The sequence below is a fragment of the Saccostrea echinata genome, unplaced genomic scaffold, assembly GCF_033153115.1.
Source record: "Saccostrea echinata isolate AGI-Se365-2 ecotype Australia unplaced genomic scaffold, CSIRO_AGI_Sech_v1 ptg000013l, whole genome shotgun sequence".
In the NCBI taxonomy this organism is placed as follows: Eukaryota; Metazoa; Mollusca; class Bivalvia; order Ostreida; family Ostreidae; genus Saccostrea; species Saccostrea echinata.
Genome location: NW_026889762.1, coordinates 6,577,690 through 6,597,388, shown reverse-complemented (window position 1 = coordinate 6,597,388; position 19,699 = coordinate 6,577,690). Strand labels below are relative to the sequence as shown.

The 19,699-nt window shown below is 32.0% G+C and overlaps 1 protein-coding gene across 1 annotated transcript; it reads right to left on the bottom strand.

The window, feature by feature from the left end:
- Nucleotides 1–16,191: 16,191 nt before the first annotated feature.
- On the bottom strand, nucleotides 16,192–18,593 carry LOC133186294 (perlucin-like). The gene is made up of 3 exons (XM_061321515.1): nucleotides 18,541–18,593; nucleotides 16,867–16,963; nucleotides 16,192–16,478 (listed from the first exon to the last, which is right to left on the bottom strand). Exons 1-3 carry the CDS (start codon nucleotides 18,541–18,543, stop codon nucleotides 16,192–16,194), a joined length of 387 nt encoding a protein of 128 aa, XP_061177499.1. The 5' UTR covers nucleotides 18,544–18,593.
- Nucleotides 18,594–19,699: the final 1,106 nt, after the last annotated feature.

The window sequence follows — 19,699 nt, the reverse complement described above, 5'->3', positions numbered from 1 at the left end:
TAAAACTGACATTTATCAAAATCAGATATGCATATCAAAGGGCAGAAAATTCTTAAAAATTGGCACAATGCCAATTTTCAAGAATTGACTAAACTTTTACCTATTGAATGGCCAAAATCTTCCAGAACCAAATTTTTGATAATATTGTCCTAATATACTGTAACCGTTATCTTTACAATTTTTTAATTTATTATTAATATTAAGCTTGGGATCTAATAATTTATTGGGATATAGGGATTTACAAATCGCCAATTTTCGAAGAAAAAAATTCCCAAAACTCAAATGGATTACAAAGTCAAATATAGAACTTTAAATTTAAAATATATACTAGAAATATATATACCAGAAAAAGACGTTAATGGTAATCTAACAACCAAGCTTTGTGATAAACGTGATGCTTTTAACCTTTCCATCGTCAACTTGACACCATGATTTTTTTAAATAAAACAAAATTTGAAATTAAACTGGTGGCATCAAGTCACTTTTTCAATCGATCAGTTTCTAAAGATTTTCCATTTAATTTAGTGTGATTTTCAACAAATATACAAATGAGCTCTTACTAAAAATAAATTGGAGGTGCAACAATTTCTTGTAGTAAATCTAACTTATACTTTTGTGTAGAAAATATTAAGCTACTAAAAAATCCTAAGACGCAACCTTCCATTTGGACGATTTTTTGTTTTTGTATTTTGCATAGTTTTCTCGCAAACTGACTCTTAAAACGTTTTTACTAATACGTTTCCTGGATAAATTCGGGAAAATAACACTTCCTTAAATGATTGGATGGAGATATTCTTTAAAAAAAGAGACACAAAAAAGTCTGATAAAAACACACATAAAATTATTATCATTATAATTATTATTATTATTTTCATTAGAATAATAAGAATACAATTAGTTGAATACCATTACATGTAACTTTTAATTTCACAATGCATTAATGGTTGATAGGATGTGCTCATCATAGTCAAAATCCTTTTGAGCTTATTTTTTTTTTATGAAAGGAACGTTTTAAATGTCTACATATATACTTGAATATGCATGAAAACTAGGTTTCTGTCCATTGTTCCGTTACTTGTTATTATTGGATGACCGCCATTGGCAGAGTATCCTGATGTACAAGTGTATAGCCATTCTCTATCCAGAGTTGTCGTTCCCGCTACACTCCTAATACACGTTGGTAGCGTAGCGTGAACGACAACTCTTGATAGAGAATGTGTGTAGCCTCTAGATCTTTCTCCAAAAAAAATCCAGTCGAAAAACTTTTACTACACATTTGCACGTACTTTGTATTACATTACAATTACTAGATCTAGGACACATGAAAGGCAGTGTAATTAATAACTTTGCATTTATTTTATACATTGGATAAAAGAAAAGGCTAAGGAGAAGTGTAACTTAAGAATCAATGGCGGGATATCAAGATATATAAATACAATATGGTAGATCATATTATATTAAGATTTTGTGACAAAAATTTGAGATCAGAAAAAATAAACCTTATGCGGCTTTTAAGAAAGAAAATTGACAGTAAATACACATGTACCTACCCTGAAATGCATGAAATGAAAAATCTGGGTTTCACATGTTGACAAACAGACTACACATCATCCAGGAAGTCGCATAATGCGCACCTAAAAAAGAGTTCCCTTTAATTCAGTGGGCAATTTTGATAAAGATATAATATTCCTCCTACATGAGTCAAAAATTAATTGACTAAGTTCATTTTGATTGGGTATTTCCTTGCGTAAGACCATTAAGACAAATAAAAGTTAATGCAATTTAATGAAAGTTGCAGAAAATGTCTATCACATCTTTTATATACAAGTTCATTTTGATTGGCGAATTCCTTGCGTACATGTGTAAGACCTAAATATTATATACAGAAGAAGTTGATGAAAGAAGCTTGACACTTTTGTACACTGTAATACAGTGTACTTGGGTGTCAACCTTCTTCCATCAACTACTTCTGTATATAATATTGAAGGGTTTTAATTCTAAGACAGAGTGAACTAAAGTTATATGTTTATTTATTTTTGTGTATATAACACATCACCATAAATCTGATGAATGATCTACAAACAGACAAACTTATTTTGTACATGTATGATCTCATAAACTACATTTCTTCTTTCCCTTGTCAAACATGTATAACTTTTGAAAGCTAAGGATATTACAAAGAAAACTCATATTGTTGACCAAGTTATATCGAATTCCCACATAAATGTTCAATGACACCGATGAATAGTGATTGGACCCTTACAACTTTAGTTGTCTGTCTTTAATGAACAATTCCTACAATTCCTCTGTGTAACAATAGATGTAACAACTTTTTTTTTCAAATATTTAGTCATGCAATCTCATTAAACAAAAAGTATGAGTAAATACCTTTCTAAACTATCTACATATGTTGGCTTTATATTCCTCTAAGAATACACCAGGTCTAGAGCAGAGGTGGTATACTGTCCAAGTAATGGCACAGTTCTAAGTTAGCTTAGAGTGCATTGACCATTCTCAGCTTTCAACTCAGCTTTGCACTCGCATTGTGACAAAGGAAGGGGCACAACTCAGATGTCTCAACCAGCAACACACAAAATCGGATTATTTGAAGTATTACACTATAAAGGAGATATACCACTCCCTATCATGATTACTTTATGGAAAGTATACTCCATGAATTGTGGCATAATCACAGAGCGGAATGAAGATCTAATTTTCGTTAGATAGAATTTACTGAAATTTGTTAAATTTCTTTGTGATTTCTTGAAGAATAGTGACCAGTGCCTAAAATTGATCTTTGCAATCAATCAGAATTAAGCATATTTGTATAAAAGACATGAGACACAATCTACATTAGTTTAAAGTCACAGGTGCTTGCATGGGGACAGGAACCCCCCCCCCTCCCCTTACAATAAATTTAGGGCTACCCGAGTAATTTTTATGATTTTTTAAGCACATGTTGCAAAATATACAGACCCTAAAACGTGCTACTACAACACTTGCACGGTTCGGTTCGTTTCGTTTTGTGTACGGTACGGTACGCTTCTTGCACGGTACGGTTCGTTTTGTGTACGGTACGGTTCGCTTTGTGCTCGGTACGGTACGTCCTTGCAAGAAACGGTTCGTTTTGTGTACGGTAAGCTTTGGTGAACAGTATGTAAATTAAGTGGGCGGAGCCTGTACGCTTTAGTTTATGATTGGCTACTTCATAAAGTCGTTTATTTCTTTATTATAATCTCTCTATTTTATATAAATGGAAGGACGGTGTCGCAAGCATTTTTTTACATCTGTATTTTTGTTATTACATGTAACTAGTCGTCTTAATAACTGTATCTTTTTTTGATTTACTTTCTGTATGAACTACTTTCAATTTTTAAAATAAAGTAATTTTAGTTCTCTAAATTTATTCATTATCTTATTTTGTACACCATCGCCTTATGGTTCAATAACTTGGAAATAAATCGAACATATCAACAAACACTGTATAACAAGGATGAAAAAAAATATTTCGGTTGCGTCGCCATAAAAGGCTTTTCTGTATTTATTTTTTTTTTTAAAGAATAAGCGTACATATGTGGGTTTTTTTTCCTTTAAATTTTCCTAACTGAATAGTTTACAATTATTACTTTAAATATTCACTTATCATACTTTTAAACAAATGAGATTGATTTTATAAATCCCCCATGCTCTCATTTCGTCTACCATTCTTTTTACGTTCTTGTCACTGTTGCTTCATTAAAAAACCAAACAAACAAAAAAATTTCTCTTGACCGAATGACCAAACAAGCAATAAAAAATAAGTTATTATTTTTATTTGCGAGGAATTATATTTTTTTTACATAGATTTCCTAGGTGTTCGGCTCACTAGGAAAAATACATTGAAAAGTAATCGGTAGAAGTGCACACAATTAGTGCAAAATATTACTTTATTTTTTGTGCGCCTAATTGTTTTCCTTTTTACATAAATTTTCCATTAATGTGTAAAAACGCTTTTTGAGGGAAAGTTACAATCAAGATAACGGTTAAGACAGCTACAATTCCATCTACAATCTATAAATGTATATAATATATATTGACTGTAAAGACAGATTTCCGAACTAAATAATATGTCAAAATGTTAGAAATAAATAGTCCGTTTTCAATTACCTTGAAAATAAATAATATGCAGTCGTGCATGTGCTCAAAAACTTTGAAAATGAATAATTTGCCCATGCCGGGTGCTACAGCCCCCCCCCCCCTTTTTTTGTTTCCTTGTCAAACTCAAACTTTATTTAATTGAAAATCTAGAAGAAAAGCTGACTGCACATGAAATTCTGTTTAAATCTGTTGATTAAAACTGGTTCATTGTTGTAGACTTACTGTTTAAGACAGAAAACAGTTCATACACGTGTGAATGTAGGCATATCTGGACTAACGGGATTAGATACGGTTCAATATACACAGCTTAACATGCATTCTCTGTAAGCACCAAAAAATCTTGGAAACGACATCTCTCCGATTTTGATGAAATTTGCACCACAGGTGCATCTTGGCACAAAACTAGGAAATATGGTGTTAGAAGTTTCACACGTGCACCCGGTTGCCATGGAGACGGGTCAATTGAATTTGGCCCTTTTTGACCAAATAAAAACATGAAAATTGAGGAAATGTAAATGCATTTTTGTCTTTATGTAGTAAACTCAAACACAAATCATTGTATCATAAGAAAACATCAACTTTTAAGGTATACAGGGCATATAATCGGTTATTCCAGAATTATTCCCACTCTAAGAAAAAGGTCCTGTAAAATCACATTGTTTCTGAAAATGTGAAAAATGGGAAATTTGGTATTTTTTGAGAACTTTAAGGTTAAATAAAAAAAATTGTCTACGGAAATTTTTCAAATCTTATGTGTGTTTTATACTTCAGAATTAGGAGTGTCACCTCATGAAAAAATTGGAGTGGGATCTCAATTCTATTTTTAGTAACATATATCTATAAATAGACATATTTCAGAAAAATCTAAAAAATCAAATTTGGGCAGAGTTTAAGATGCCATTGGTAGGTATTTAAGAAATATACTGTAAAAGTCAATATGTTAATGACAGAAACTGGACACCAATAACTACTATGCATATTATTTGAAGGGAGTTCCGTTTTCTATTTATAGCTTCAAATGCCTTAAAATAGACATGTCTCATAATATGTGTAAAAATGACTATTTTCTATCATTTAGAAGCTCCACTAAAACATAAGTGATAAACATACTGCTATCACCAATATTTCATCAATTAGAACATGGGATAATACAATAACTCACACATTATTGAGGATAGGCTCTCATTTCTATAAATAGTACAAATGTCTAAAATTAGACACATGGGAAATTAATGACGAAATGTGGATTTTTTGCACTAGTTCTCACATTAGAGATGAACAATTTGCATACTAACTGTCATAAACTGTAACTGACATAATGTGACTGACAAGTACAGAAGAGCATTAACTGAAATGCAGAATAATAAGCGGAGGTTTCCATTTCTATTTATAGTAACAATTGTTTAAAAATAGACATTCTGAAAATTATCAAGAAAATGTAGAATTTTGCACTATTTTCTCACATTAGGGATGGACAATTTGCAGACAAACTGCTATTAATTGTTAATAACATAAGGGGAACAACAAGTACAAGAAAGCATTAACTGAAATGCAGAATAATAAGCGGAGGTTTCCATTTCTATTTATAGTAACAAATGTTTAAAAATAGACATACTGCAAATTATTAAAGAAATGTAGAATTTTGCACTGTTTCTCACATTAGGGATGGACAATTTGCAGACTAACTCTTATTTTCTGTTGTTAACATAAGGCGACTGAAAAGAGCGAGACAGCATTAACTGAAATGCAGTACATTCAGTGGAGGTTTCCATTTCTATTTATAGTAACAAATGTTTTAAAAATCATATTATAGACGAAATGTAGAATTTTGCACTATTTCTCACATGAGGGATGGGAAATCTGCAGACTTATTGTTAAAAAGGTTATGTATTCGACAAGAAAAACACAGCATTAACTGAAAAGTAGAATAATCGGTGGAGGTTTCCATTTTTAGCTCTTCTGAGCCAAAGGCTCAAAGAGCTAATGCTATGGCCATTTGTGCGATGTGTGTAAGCTTTATAGAATATGGGCCATAACTCAAGAACCCCTTGGCCAATTATTGTCAAATTTGTTACAGGGTATCCTTGGCCCAACAACTCCCATTTTTACTAAAACTAGGGTTGTGACCCTTAAAAAAGGGGAGATAATTAGGAAAATAGAAACAAAAGTACTGAATGCTAAAAAATCTTCTTCTCAAAAACCACTGGGCAGATTATCACCAACTTACACAAAAGGATAAGGATATGTTGTAGATTAAAATTTGCACGGGAAATCACCCTGGGGCAAAGGGCATGGTCTCAAGGTCTCTTCAAAGTTGACCAAAAATTACATTATATTATAATGTTGATATTTTGTTTATTTTAAGAACTAGGATCATCAAATCTTGTCAGTTGATGCATCTGAGGACCTCATATCATGTTGACTCAAAAGTAAATCACGGTGACCTACTTTTTAAATTTTGCAGCCATTCTTTTTCAAAATGATTTAGAGGCATATTTTGAACAATTTAAGGCCTATGATCATCAAACTTTGTCAGTTGATGTATCTTGGGTCCTCGGAGTACGTTGACTAAAAAGTAGGTCACCTTGACCTACTTTTTGAATTTTATGGCTAATCTTTTTTAAAACAATTAAGGTCATTAATTCGAATACTGAGAGGTTTAGAATCATTAAATCTTGTAAGATGATGCAACTTGGGGCCATAAAACATATTTATTAAAAAGTAGGTCACAGTGACCTACTTTTTGAACTTTGCAGGCATTCGATTTCAAAGCGTTTTAGAGGCATAATTTGGACATTTTAAGGCCTATGATCATAAAACTTTGTAAGTTGATGCATCTTGGGTCCTCGAAAAACGTCAGCTGAAAAGTAGGGCACCATGACCTACTTTTCAATTTATATCACTCTAATTAAATATTTCGGGTACTAATTGGGTTAGCATCATCAAACTTTGTCAGTTGATGCATCTTGGGTCCTCGGAGTAAATTGACTGAAAAGTAAGTCACCGTGACCTACTTTTCAATTTATATGACTATAATTCAATATTTCGGATACTAATGGGCTTAGAATCATCTTGGGTTCTCAGAGTGTTTCATCTAAAATGTAGGTCAAGATGACGATTTGGAATTTCAAGACTTTATCTAAATATACAGGATACTTAGAGGCTTCAATTAGAAGTGATAGGTTGTACAGTTTATCAGAAGAGCGATTCAAAGCTCTTGTACCTCTTGTTAATTTTGCCACCAAACACTAAAAATGATACAATGGAAATATATGCATGAAGGACCATACTTAATTTTTTTTTAAAGATATTGGTAAATGTTTGTAAATTATTTTTGTTTATTGAATTATTTCAATTAACTGTGACTTATAATTGTACATGTAAGCCAAATGATGTTTATGACAGTCTGCAGATTTTCCATCCATAATGTCTAAAATACTGAGCATCTTCATCTTTCAAAAAATCACAATATGTCTATTTTAGACATATTTCTATAAAAAGACTGGAGAACCCATTCTCAATAATGTGTGAAATATAGTGGAGATTGGTAGAACTGTAAAAAAAAAATTTCTACGAATTTTCTAATTGGTGTAAGATTGTCATTTTTAGCTTTATTGGGACTTACTTTTAATACTGGGTAGCTATTAAATTCAATCCTTATTATTTAATATTCCTTCACCAAGTGTAATTGATTGATTGATTACTGTTTAATGCCAAGGCATTATTATTTTAGCCATATTTCAGCGGGCACTAAGTGTGAAAAAATAACAATTTCTCCTTCAAATTGTACATAATTAAAATGTAACATCAAGCGGATCGATACGTTTTTGACTTAAGTCAGTGTAACCTAGGCAACACAGGTTATATAGTATAAACTAATTTTTTATCCAATCAAATGACGAGTAAAAACCAAAATTAAATTATATACAAGTAGACTACACTGAGATACATCACTCTGCTTATCAGTTTTTGGTTTTGATGAATGGCGTTGAAATGGTGACTAAAATTAAAAATTCCTGTCAAATTCTATCAGGAAGCCTCTTCTACTGCTTTGATCTGATTCCAAGAAGACACATAATCCTGCACATTAGATTTTAGTTTTAGATAACAGTGTTGTCATGGTAACCAAAAAAAATAAAAAAGGAAATTTCGTCAATTCTTTCAAAAGCTACTCCTATTACAGTTTTTGACCAACTGCAATCTTGACACAAAAAGAAGCTAAATAAGGATATATTTTTTTTATTTACTGTCAAGTCCAAGTGCTAGCTACTTTTCTCTTCCTTTGTTAAATAAATACCAGTAGAGCTACAGTCTCGTCAGAGACTTCTGGTTCCTTATATGCTGAGGGGTATGTTTTTGTTGATGTTTATTGCTATAAATAGAAATGGAAACCTCTACTAGTACTGGTAATTCTGCATTTCAATTAATATTGACTAGTTCTTGTAAGTCACAATATGGTTATGACAGAAAATCTGCAAATTTTCCACTTCTTATGTTTGAAATAGTGCAAGAACCTACATTTTCTAAATTATTTGAGATACTGTAAAATCATTAAATTTTGTGGGTGTTTTATGGCATAGAGAGACCCACAAATATATGTCCTCCACGAAATGTAAAATTCAGATATATATCAACCAAGCTTTTCTTCATTCACAAAGAAAATCCCCTTCACCAACTCATTTTTTCTTCAAACCACGAAAAAATAACCCCACGAAAAATAGGTGATCTTACACATGTTTACCCCTTTATCCCGTGGATATCACTCATTGGATTTTTTTTTTTTGATATCCCACAGTAATGACGTCACAATGCGTTTAAGCGTGAGAGTGGAGAAGTAAAATGAAGTAGATTCCTATATAAAAACAGTGTAAAACATTGATTGTGATGTATAAAACATAGGATAAAAAGAATCTCCCATGATTTGTGGTTGGATATGAATTCTATCCAACTCGTTGTGAGTTTTTTATCCCCTCGCTAAGGCTCGGGAGTAAAAAAACCACACAACTGGTTGGATAAAAATCATATTCAAGCACAAACCATGGGAGTTCCTATATATACATTACATATATTTTTAGTTTATTGTTACTGTAGTAAAAAATGGTGAGCCCATGCTCATTAATGTGTGAAGTGTTGTATGACCACATGCACTTGAAGATGGCATATTTTGGAGAGCAATGTTATTTTAAATATTTTTGTGAAGGTTGTAATTGGGGGAAATTTTCATTTTTTCTCATATGCTGAGACATATGTATTTTTAAGTATTTGGTGTTATAAATAGAAATGGAAATAATCTCCGCAGATTATTTTGCATTTTAGCTAATGCTCTCTTGTTCTTGTCAGTCACATTAAATTAATAATAGTTAGTCTGCAAATTGAGCATCCCTTATGTTAGAAATAGGGCAAAAATCTATATATATTTCCTTGATTATTTGCACTATGTCTATTTTTAGACATACACGTATGTTGCTATAAATAGAAATCGAAACCTCCGCTGATTATTCTGCATTTCAGTAAATGCTTTCCTGTTCTTGTCATTCACCTTTTGTCAATAACAGTTAATAATAGTTAATCGGCAAAATTTCCATTCCTAGTGTACGAAAATCTATATTCTCTTGATTTTTTGCAATATGTCTATTTTTAGACATGTGTTGCTATAAATAGAAATTGAAACCTCCATTGATTATTCTGCATTTCAGTTAATGCTCTCTTGTACTTGTCGGTCACCTGATGTCAATAACAGTAAATAGCAGTTAGTCTGCAAATTGTCCATCCCTAATGTAAGAAACAGTGCAAAATTCTACATTTCTTCCATAATTATAAAACGTTTGTTACTATAAATAGAAATGGAAACCTCCGCTTATTATTCTGCATTTCAGTTAATGCTTTCTTGTACTTGTTGTTCCCCTTATGTTATTAACAATTAATAGCAGTTTGTCTGCAAATTGTCCATCCCTAATGTGAGAAAATAGTGCAAAATTCTACATTTTCTTGATAATTTGCAGAATGTCTATTTTTAAACAATTGTTACTATAAATAGAAATGGAAACCTCCGCTTATTATTCTGCATTTCAGTTAATGCTTTCCTGTACTTGTCAGTCACATTATGTCAGTTACAGTTTATGACAGTTAGTATGCAAATTGTTCATCTCTAATGTGAGAACTAGTGCAAAAATCTACATTTCGTCGTTAATTTCCCATGTGTCTAATTTTAGACATTTGTACTATTTATAGAAATGAGAGCCTATCCTCAATAATGTGTGAGTTATTGTATTATCCCATGTTCTAATTGATGAAATATTGGTGATAGCAGTATGTTTATCACTTATGTTTTAGTGGAGCTTCTAAATGATAGAAAATAGTCATTTTTACACATATTATGAGACAAGTCTATTTTAAGGCATTTGAAGCTATAAATAGAAAACGGAACTCCCTTCAAATAATATGCATAGTAGTTATTGGTGTCCAGTTTCTGTCATTAACATATTGACTTTTACAGTATATTTCTTAAATACCTACCAATGGCATCTTAAACTCAGCCCAAATTTGATTTTTTAGATTTTTCTGAAATATGTCTATTTATAGATACATGTTACTAAAAATAGAATTGAGATCCCACTCCAATTTTTTCATGAGGTGACACTCCTAATTCTGAAGTATAAAACACACATAAGATTTGAAAAATTTCCGTAGACAATTTTTTTTATTTAACTTTAAAGTTCTCAAAAAATACCAAATTTCCCATTTTTCACATTTTCAGAAACAATGTCATTTTACAGGACCTTTTTCTTAGAGTGGGAATAATTCTGGAATAACCGATTATATGCCCTGTATACCTTAAAAGTTGATGTTTTCTTATGATACAATGATTTGTGTTTGAGTTTACTACATAAAGACAAAAATGCATTTACATTTCCTCAATTTTCATGTTTTTATTTGGTCAAAAAGGGCCAAAAATGGCCAAATTCAATTGACCCGTCTCCATGGCAACCGGGTGCACGTGTGAAACTTCTAACACCATATTTCCTAGTTTTGTGCCAAGATGCACCTATGGTGCAAATTTCATCAAAATCGGAGAGATGTCGTTTCCAAGCCCTATAGTAAATTTTTTGGTGCTTACAGAGAATGCATGTTAAGTTTTTACCTGTGCACGTGTGATGACAATACTTGATCGAAATTTTCAAATGTTTTAGAGTAAATAACGAAAGTATAGAAAGACGTCAGTCTAGATAACGAGACCATGGCAAGAAATGTACAGTGTTTCTTAAAAAATAAACTTGGATGAACACGCATGCACGGACTAAGCATTTTTTTTTAGAGATTAAACTGGGCTTTATGTGTAAATTCCAGGTAACATATTTTACCTGCAGATTTCAGTGAATAAAACAAATGAAATGGGAAAATGCTTTAAATAAAAACTAATTCTGACATATATCCAGATTTTTTTTCTGGATTACGTGTATTAAACTGAAAATTCCATGCGAAAATGTGGCGATCGAACTTTTTGACAGTATGTTATATTGGCGATAACATTTTGAGTTGGTCAGAAGAGTGTAAACTAACACATATTATATATAAATATATATACATCGCTTTCATTTATTTTTTTCCTATAGTGATTGAGAGGCGTTTACATTTTAACGTGTCCACTTTCAAATTGATAATTTAGTTCGTAATTATTATTATTATTTTTTTTTATTATTTTTTTTTTTTTTTTTTCATTTTGTTGTTGTTGTTGTTGCTTAATCTGTAATCATTTCTCCCTTAAACTATTACTTACATGAATAAAAAATGATTTTAAGGGCTTGGTTTCGGAAAATAGCACAGAATCCTAATACGTTTTTCAATGTGTCTTGGTTTCCGAGAACGTTCATAGAGACAAGAATAGGGTAGATAAGAGCTAAAGAAATAAACGATAACGTATTTAATTCACTTTTATTTATTATAAATTGTACACGAAAATATTACGATGCTGCACTTGGTATGAAAAAAAATGTTAGTCAAGCACAACCCGATCATGCATAGCGAATAACTAAGGCTCTGTCGAGTTGTTTTGAAGTCGTAACTAGTTTTAAGTAGTTTCCTTATATTAACAGATGTAAGTCCAGATGCATGGTTTTTAATAATAATATTTTGAATCTTTAGGGTTATTTTTTGTCCTTCTTTAACGGGCGCTGCATTGAAAGAAATAAAAGAAAATGATTTATTGTATTTGGTCATTGCAAGATTCGGAATGCTTTCGGGTCATGGCTTGCATAATTATTTAAAAAAAAAATATTCATGAACGGTACGGTTCGCTTTGTGCACGGTACGGTACGCTTCTTGCACGGAACGGTACGGTTCGTTTCTGAGGTGTAGTAACACGTTTTAGGGTCTGTACTAATGATACAAATAGAGAAGTTATTGAGTGATATATATATATATATATATATATACATAGCTTATTTGCATGAATTGTGTATTTTCATGGTGCATTATATATCAACAAATGCTTAAAAATAAATCATGGTAAATAATTCAGGGAGCCCTAAATGTTTTGGGGGAAAATTGCTACCCCTTTTTTTGAAACTGGCGCAACGTTCCTGGTGTGTGTGTGTGTGTGTGTGGGGGGGGGGGGGGGGGTTCCTGTTCCCAAGCATCTGTGCATTAAACCATGGATATCAGAACCAAATAGGGCATACTTCTAGAAATGGTGTTAAGTATTCCTTAGATTTGACCTATTCTACATTATAACTTAAATTAATAGGACAAGTAACTCAGTATTGTCTAGATTTAAAATTAGAAACAGTCGATTATTTCATAAGCTGAGAAAATTCGGTCTATTGCAGTTGAGATTATTGCTTACTTTCGTTTGAATATAAATCTTTTGGCATGTTGATCAACAAAGTTGCCATTATCCTTTTATTGTTTCAAACAAAGGATTTGGTAATTTTTTCTACATACTTCCTTTTGGGGTTGGACAAGCCGAGTCTTTTTTCTCAAAACTATTTCGAAAGGTACGTGACATACATGTACTTCCTGTCATGTCACGTCTAGCCTCATTTTCGTATGGTAGGGGAGAAATCATTATTCTATTTTAAAGATAACTGGAAAAGAGATATCTCTTTCATTTAGAAAAATGATTCTTTAACTTAAAACTTCATTCTTTAACTTAGAGATATATCTCTTTTTGAAAATCTAGAGACATCTTTCTAAACTTAGAAAGGTATCTTTTTTCTTTTTTTTTTTTTTTTTTACTTTTTTAAAGAGATATCTCTCTAACTTAAAAAAGATATCTTTCTAGCTTAAAAAGATATCTCTCTAAGTAAAAGAGATATCTCTCTTGTAAAAAATATATCTATTTTGTTTGAAGAGATATCTCTCTAGCTTATACAGATATCTCTCTTAGTCAAAGAGATATCTCTATTGCATGTAGTCAAAGAGATATCCCTATAAGCTAAAGAGATATATCTATTAGTTTAAGAGATATCTCTCTAAGCTAAAGAGGTATCTTTCTTATTCAAAGAGAATGAAAGAAATATTTCTTTCACGAAAAATTGTAGAAGGGCTTGCCATATCATTCGCATATAGTCTTACAACAATTTGTTTAAAACCTCCTGTCTTGAAGAATTGATAAAAAGGTAAGGTCATTCAGGGTATAACACGGAATTCCAGAGAAGCTGTATATACTTGACTTTTTTTTTTTTAATTTTCCACAAAGGTTAATTGTGCTTGAAGGAGGTACGTCCACATTTGCCAAGATATATTCGTTTTCAAATTGAATGAAAGATTCACCAGAATTGGGGCACTTTCAGTTATTCCGTATGTCTGAAGTGACGTTTATCAAGTTGTACAAGTTTTCAACTTTATTCACAGATTTTTATGCCCGCGTCATCGAATATTCGGGAGAAAATGTCAAAACCAGAGAGTTAAAAATGTGATTAGTCAAGATATTATTGATATCAATTTCAGGTACAATACAATATTCAATTTAAAGCTAATCAGGTAAGGAATATGCAAGAGTACGCTATTTCAAGTAAACCGCAGTTTTTACAGCTCACATACCCATGGACAAAGAGATGCAGCATACACAACTGGCACCAGATTTCGTTTTCTCAGATTTTTTTTTTCATTTTGCTTGTTTAATGCACCTATGTCAGTGTCTATGCTCAAGACATGCAGAATGGGGATTGGAGCCTTGGGACTTATTTCGTAATTCATGTAGGATGCACACTGGCTGATCCATTGCCAATTACACACAATTACGCTTATTGTCCACCAACTTGATCTTAGACGCTTATGGGGCCCCGCAAGAAGCATTGTTCAAATTTTCAACAAAGTTCCATAGAATTTCGTATGAGATAATATACAATTATGGACTCTTTCGGTGGTGAATATGGTTTGTTATTCACCAGAAAAATATCAATATTGATTGAGGCGAGGCCGAGGTCAATATTGATATTTTTCTGGTGAATAACAAATCATATTCACCACCGAAAGAGTCCATAATTGTTTTATTATATAGTCCGGATTTGAATAAATAAGACATTGAAGGCTGCATGATGATATCACTTTCATTTACGTACTTCTGTCGTGGAAAAATAAAAAAAAAAAATGTCCAGATTACAAGTTATAACTTCCGTGTTTTCCTTTTGCTGTTTGTAAGACATCGAAATGTTTAGAAAATAATCCTGAGATAGGCTTGGCTACTGTTTTTCCTGCTCACATACACAGCTGGCTCTTGCCGTTGCAACCACTGTTTACAACGTTGTTTGAGATGTTGATTGTGACGTCACAATGCCACTGCACGCGCACCGACCCTCCGGTGAATACGGCTTCAAAACCAGTGAATATGTAGTGTTATGAACTGTTTGCGTTTGTATAGATTATATAGGGACTATAAATAGACTATATAATAAATTGTCTTTAATTACCAAATACATGTATAATATTAATGGTCCACGCTTGATACCTCAATTACTAATTCCAAGGAAATAAAATACTCTCTTCGAGGCATTTTTTGAATACTCATAATTCTTGCTTTGCTTGGGGTCCCTTTGTTTGAAACAGGTTAAATTGCCCTTTTGACATGCGGTTATATAAAAACTAAACTTAGTGGTACTTTAAATTGTAAGATTTACATAAAACATTGAATAGGTAAAAAAAAATCTATTAAGCCCTGTGAGTTACTGGTAATTAAAATAGTTTGACTTTTCGAGCACACTTGCAAGTACGGTACTTCAGTGATCATTCATAAAAGGTATTCTGTTTTTATTCTTTTTCAGGGAAACAGCGGGCATGTTTAGTAAGTATTGGATAGTTTATAACTTTAACTCATATGTGTAATTATTGTAGAATACAAAATTTAAATCCTGTTCACTTCAATTATAGGGAAGCAACTACTAAAGCATATTTGCCATCTACATGCAACGGGGGGGGGGGGGGGGAGCCGGATATTATAGCTTTCTTTATGCATACATTAAGTCGTTACAAGGTTTTTAAATTTCACATATATATGTTTTAAGGCTACTGTTTTTGAATACCTTTCGTTATTTCCATATATTTAATTCTGATAAGCAATGACGATGTTCATTAATTTAAAAGATTTATTTACCAACAAGGTTACCAACTGGAAGAAGTGTTGTTCCTGTTAATCTGAATATTAAAAAAAAAGAAAATTATTAAATCTGAATTTCTTCAATCCATGTGAATTTTGCGTAGTTAAACAACCACTACATGTATTTCATTTGTAAACATTGCTGAATTTTCATCAACCTATTTGCGATTATAGTTCATTTTTTCAATACAAAAAAAAAAAAAAAAAGAAAAATCTGGAATAATTTTGTGAAGAATTTATCTTCCATAATTGATATCAATAGATAGTACCAGTATTTGAATTACAGTCGGAGCAAAAACAATTTTTGTTGAATAATAGAGAAAATTACAATGGCCATATAAAAAAAAATAAATAGTGTTGAGAATAACAGAATACTTTTTAAGCTTCAATTATCGGCGATTATTAAAAGTGGATTATCCTTGTCAAAAGTGTTTATCATACTTCAAGCAAGAAAGTCTTAATTACAAGTGAGAAGGAATGTTTGCAACCTGTATAAGGTAGAAATAACTAAGAAGTACAAAAAAGGACGAGTACTCTTTTTCGCAAATAAAATGTAGCTTTGCATCACAATTTTCGTCATTCCAGACGCCTTGTGGATAGAAAAATGCCATATCTGCACAGTCCTCGCTGTTCTGGGCATTGTCTGGCTGGAGGAGACCCCAGTTAGTGAAATGAGCTTCTTTTTGAGTTGACATCCATAACCACTCATTTTCAACAATTGCGTCTGTTAAACCGATCCAGTAGTTATCTGCAGAGAAGGTTTGAACATGAATCTTCAAATTTACCTTGCAATTACATTTTTAATTTTTTTATATTTAATTCAACATTACAATGAGTGAACAAAGTGTCAAGTCTGAATTTTGATAAACGAATTCAGGACACCACTTAGTAAATAAAAACAAGATTTTGTATATAGCTACATGTATAAAAAGGACAGAGAATTATTCATTTTTTTTTTAATTTAAAATATCACTATTATATATTGCACGAACTAATAAATAAATATTTTGAAGAAATTATGGAGGATTTGATAAGTTAAAGTTTGAACAGACATCCACATTTGATTTAATGGTGAAAACTGGATTTCAATTTCAAATGTAATGATAAAATTGATTCTCTTTGTTTAAGATACACACGACTATGCATCATGTTTTGAAGGTGATGCTGCAAGAAATCATTTTCATCCTGTGTCTCTATTTCCACCAATTTAGCAGAGAGTCCCTTGCAAAACGACTGAAAAATATAATAACCTTATATTGTCCATAACCAATTATCTTACAAGTTTAAGCAAGACTCAAAGCATGGAACCAGTGATAGGTAAATTCAGTGTATGCTTATTATTAAGCAAATTTATTTATTTAGTTTTAATTTAGAAAACGTATTTCTGGTCTTATGTCTTTCTCGACTGCAATGAATACACGCATACAAAGAAAATGGAGTAACAAGGCGGGCAAAATGCATGTTATGCCACAATTACACATTGAAATGAAGAAATAAGTCTCAATTATGACGAAATTTTCTATCATATTTCATTTAACATTTACGTGTACTTTATGTAGAATCTCCATAAATCGCCCAGTCTCACAAAGTTTGAAATTAATTGTCTATGAAATAGTTTACATACACCAAAGAAGGCAAAATGGATCAAATCATCATTCCAATGCACAATTTTCCTATGTGAATGGGTCGTCGTTCCTTTTTTGCGAAAGTTTATTCTCAAAGTACGCGTAAAAATATATAATTTAAGTTTGTTTGTATTCTAGCCTCTGATTGGTTAATATCCAAAAAGCAACACAAATTATTTCTGTATAACCTGGTTTGGTATAGGGACAACCCCCCCCCCCCCCGGCCCTGACAACCAGCTGAATCATCTGTATCCATACAATCCTCTCATTTCCAGTCCTCAGGATTCATGGAAAATTCCAGATTTAATAAATGTACCTTTAACTTCAAACAATAATTCGATCTTACCACATGTAAACAAACAACAAGGCTGCTAGGCCTATGTATCAGTTTTTACCTCCCCTCGCTTCCCATGACTTCCGTTACTACGGTTGTATTATTGAGCGCCAAATTTGAACTAATAAAAAGCAACAAAATTTTACACCCATAGTTATTTAATGATTTTAAAATTAAATTATAAGGTACGACTCTAATTCTTGGCCAAATTATTCGAGTATAACCTGGTTTGGGTCAGTTTACGCTTTATAATCCGCGAAGCGGATTGTAAAAGAGCGTAAACTGACCCAAACCAGGTTATACTTGAATAATTTGGCCAAGAATTAGAGTCATTCCTAAAATAATCTTCGGTTAACATACAAAACATGAAGAAAAAAATACTTTACCTACATACATAGTTTTGATACAACATTTAAAGTCCATTTAATCATGGGCCATATCACAAAATCATAATTTACCTGTCGATTTGTTATAAGCATTTCAACACAGTGGTTAGCATGTTAATATTGAAGTAAACATTGATATTCAGGGATTTTGCTTGGTTCGAACCCCCCCAAGAATATCACATTTAGAATAATTTTTATCGAGTTTTTTTTTCCGCAGAGATTTTTTTTCATAATTTCTCACCTTTCAATGATAAGAACTTAGCTGTAAATCCTAAATTCACAAATTGAATATGATTTTTTATGCATTTGAAGCTATAGACCTTGTGCACGCCTTGTTTACTGATCTCCTTGTTTAACTTAAAGTTAGATATAAATACATATGTATAATAATTTAAGAATTCCCTTCCCCGAAAATTAAAAACGAATCACACTAAAGATGATGAAACAGGGTGATTTAGTACAAACCATTGCTTCTGTCCAACTATTCAAAACACCATCAATGAATACATAGCACGAAGACCCATACTTATACCAACCATGGGGACACGAGGGAGATCCAGTGACAACTGAAAGAAAGATTAAATAATATGCACCCAATTTCCTCAGAATGAACTATAATATTTATTATTTTTTGTTGGATTTTTTGGCCTCCAACTATTTCATAACATTTGGATTTTTTATTATCATTTTTTATAAATGACATCTATGGAAAACACATAAAATTTCTTCTGTTGTCTTTGGCAAAAGACTAACTTCACAGTATGCAGTTGCTGTTGATGTAAAAACATTTTACTTAAAAGTAGTCAGCGTACAATTTTGTATCTAAAAAGCATTAGTGGTCTAAAAAAATACTCAGATCGTCTTGAAAATAGTAAGAATTAGAGAATTTATTACAACGAGATTTAAATGAAATAGCTCTACTCACCAGATGTAAAGAATATACACAAATTTATGAAGATAAGGAGTTTAATGCTTGAAAGACACATTTTAGCAAATAATTATGTGCTGAGTGAACTAGGGTCTTGCCAATCTTATACGCAAAGGAAACGATTTATGTCCCAATTAGAAACATTATCTCGACTTAGCGTCTATATCTGACATTCATGATAAAGTCTGAAGATAACAAACTGTGATCGATCTCATAAAAACTTCAAACAATACAAATATGTGAAAAGTGCATAAACACGGACCTCTGGATATTCCACAGGTGAATAAGGTGTCTAGGAGGAGTAAGCATCCCTTGTCGATCGGTCATATCCGTCGTAAGCCCTATGTATTGATCAAGTAGACGGACATTTCGTACGCATATTCAATATAAAAACAAAGTCCTTACATTTGAAACAAGTCAGCAAAACACGACCCAGTGATAGGCTATATCTGTTGGGATATATGGATCGACATGTGAATGAAAGTGACTATTGTTAATTGATAATATATCGTCGATATATCCAAATGTCAAGTTGATGGCAATGACAAGTGTTTTTCTTCTCATGTATAAATTTTTGAATAATATCTAATTCGTACATGTAGGAAAGAAAAAAACAAGTCAGCTAGTAATGGAGCACAATTAGTGCCCATCGGTATTCCAACAGTTTGTTGGAAGACCTTGGTCTCCGAATTTATG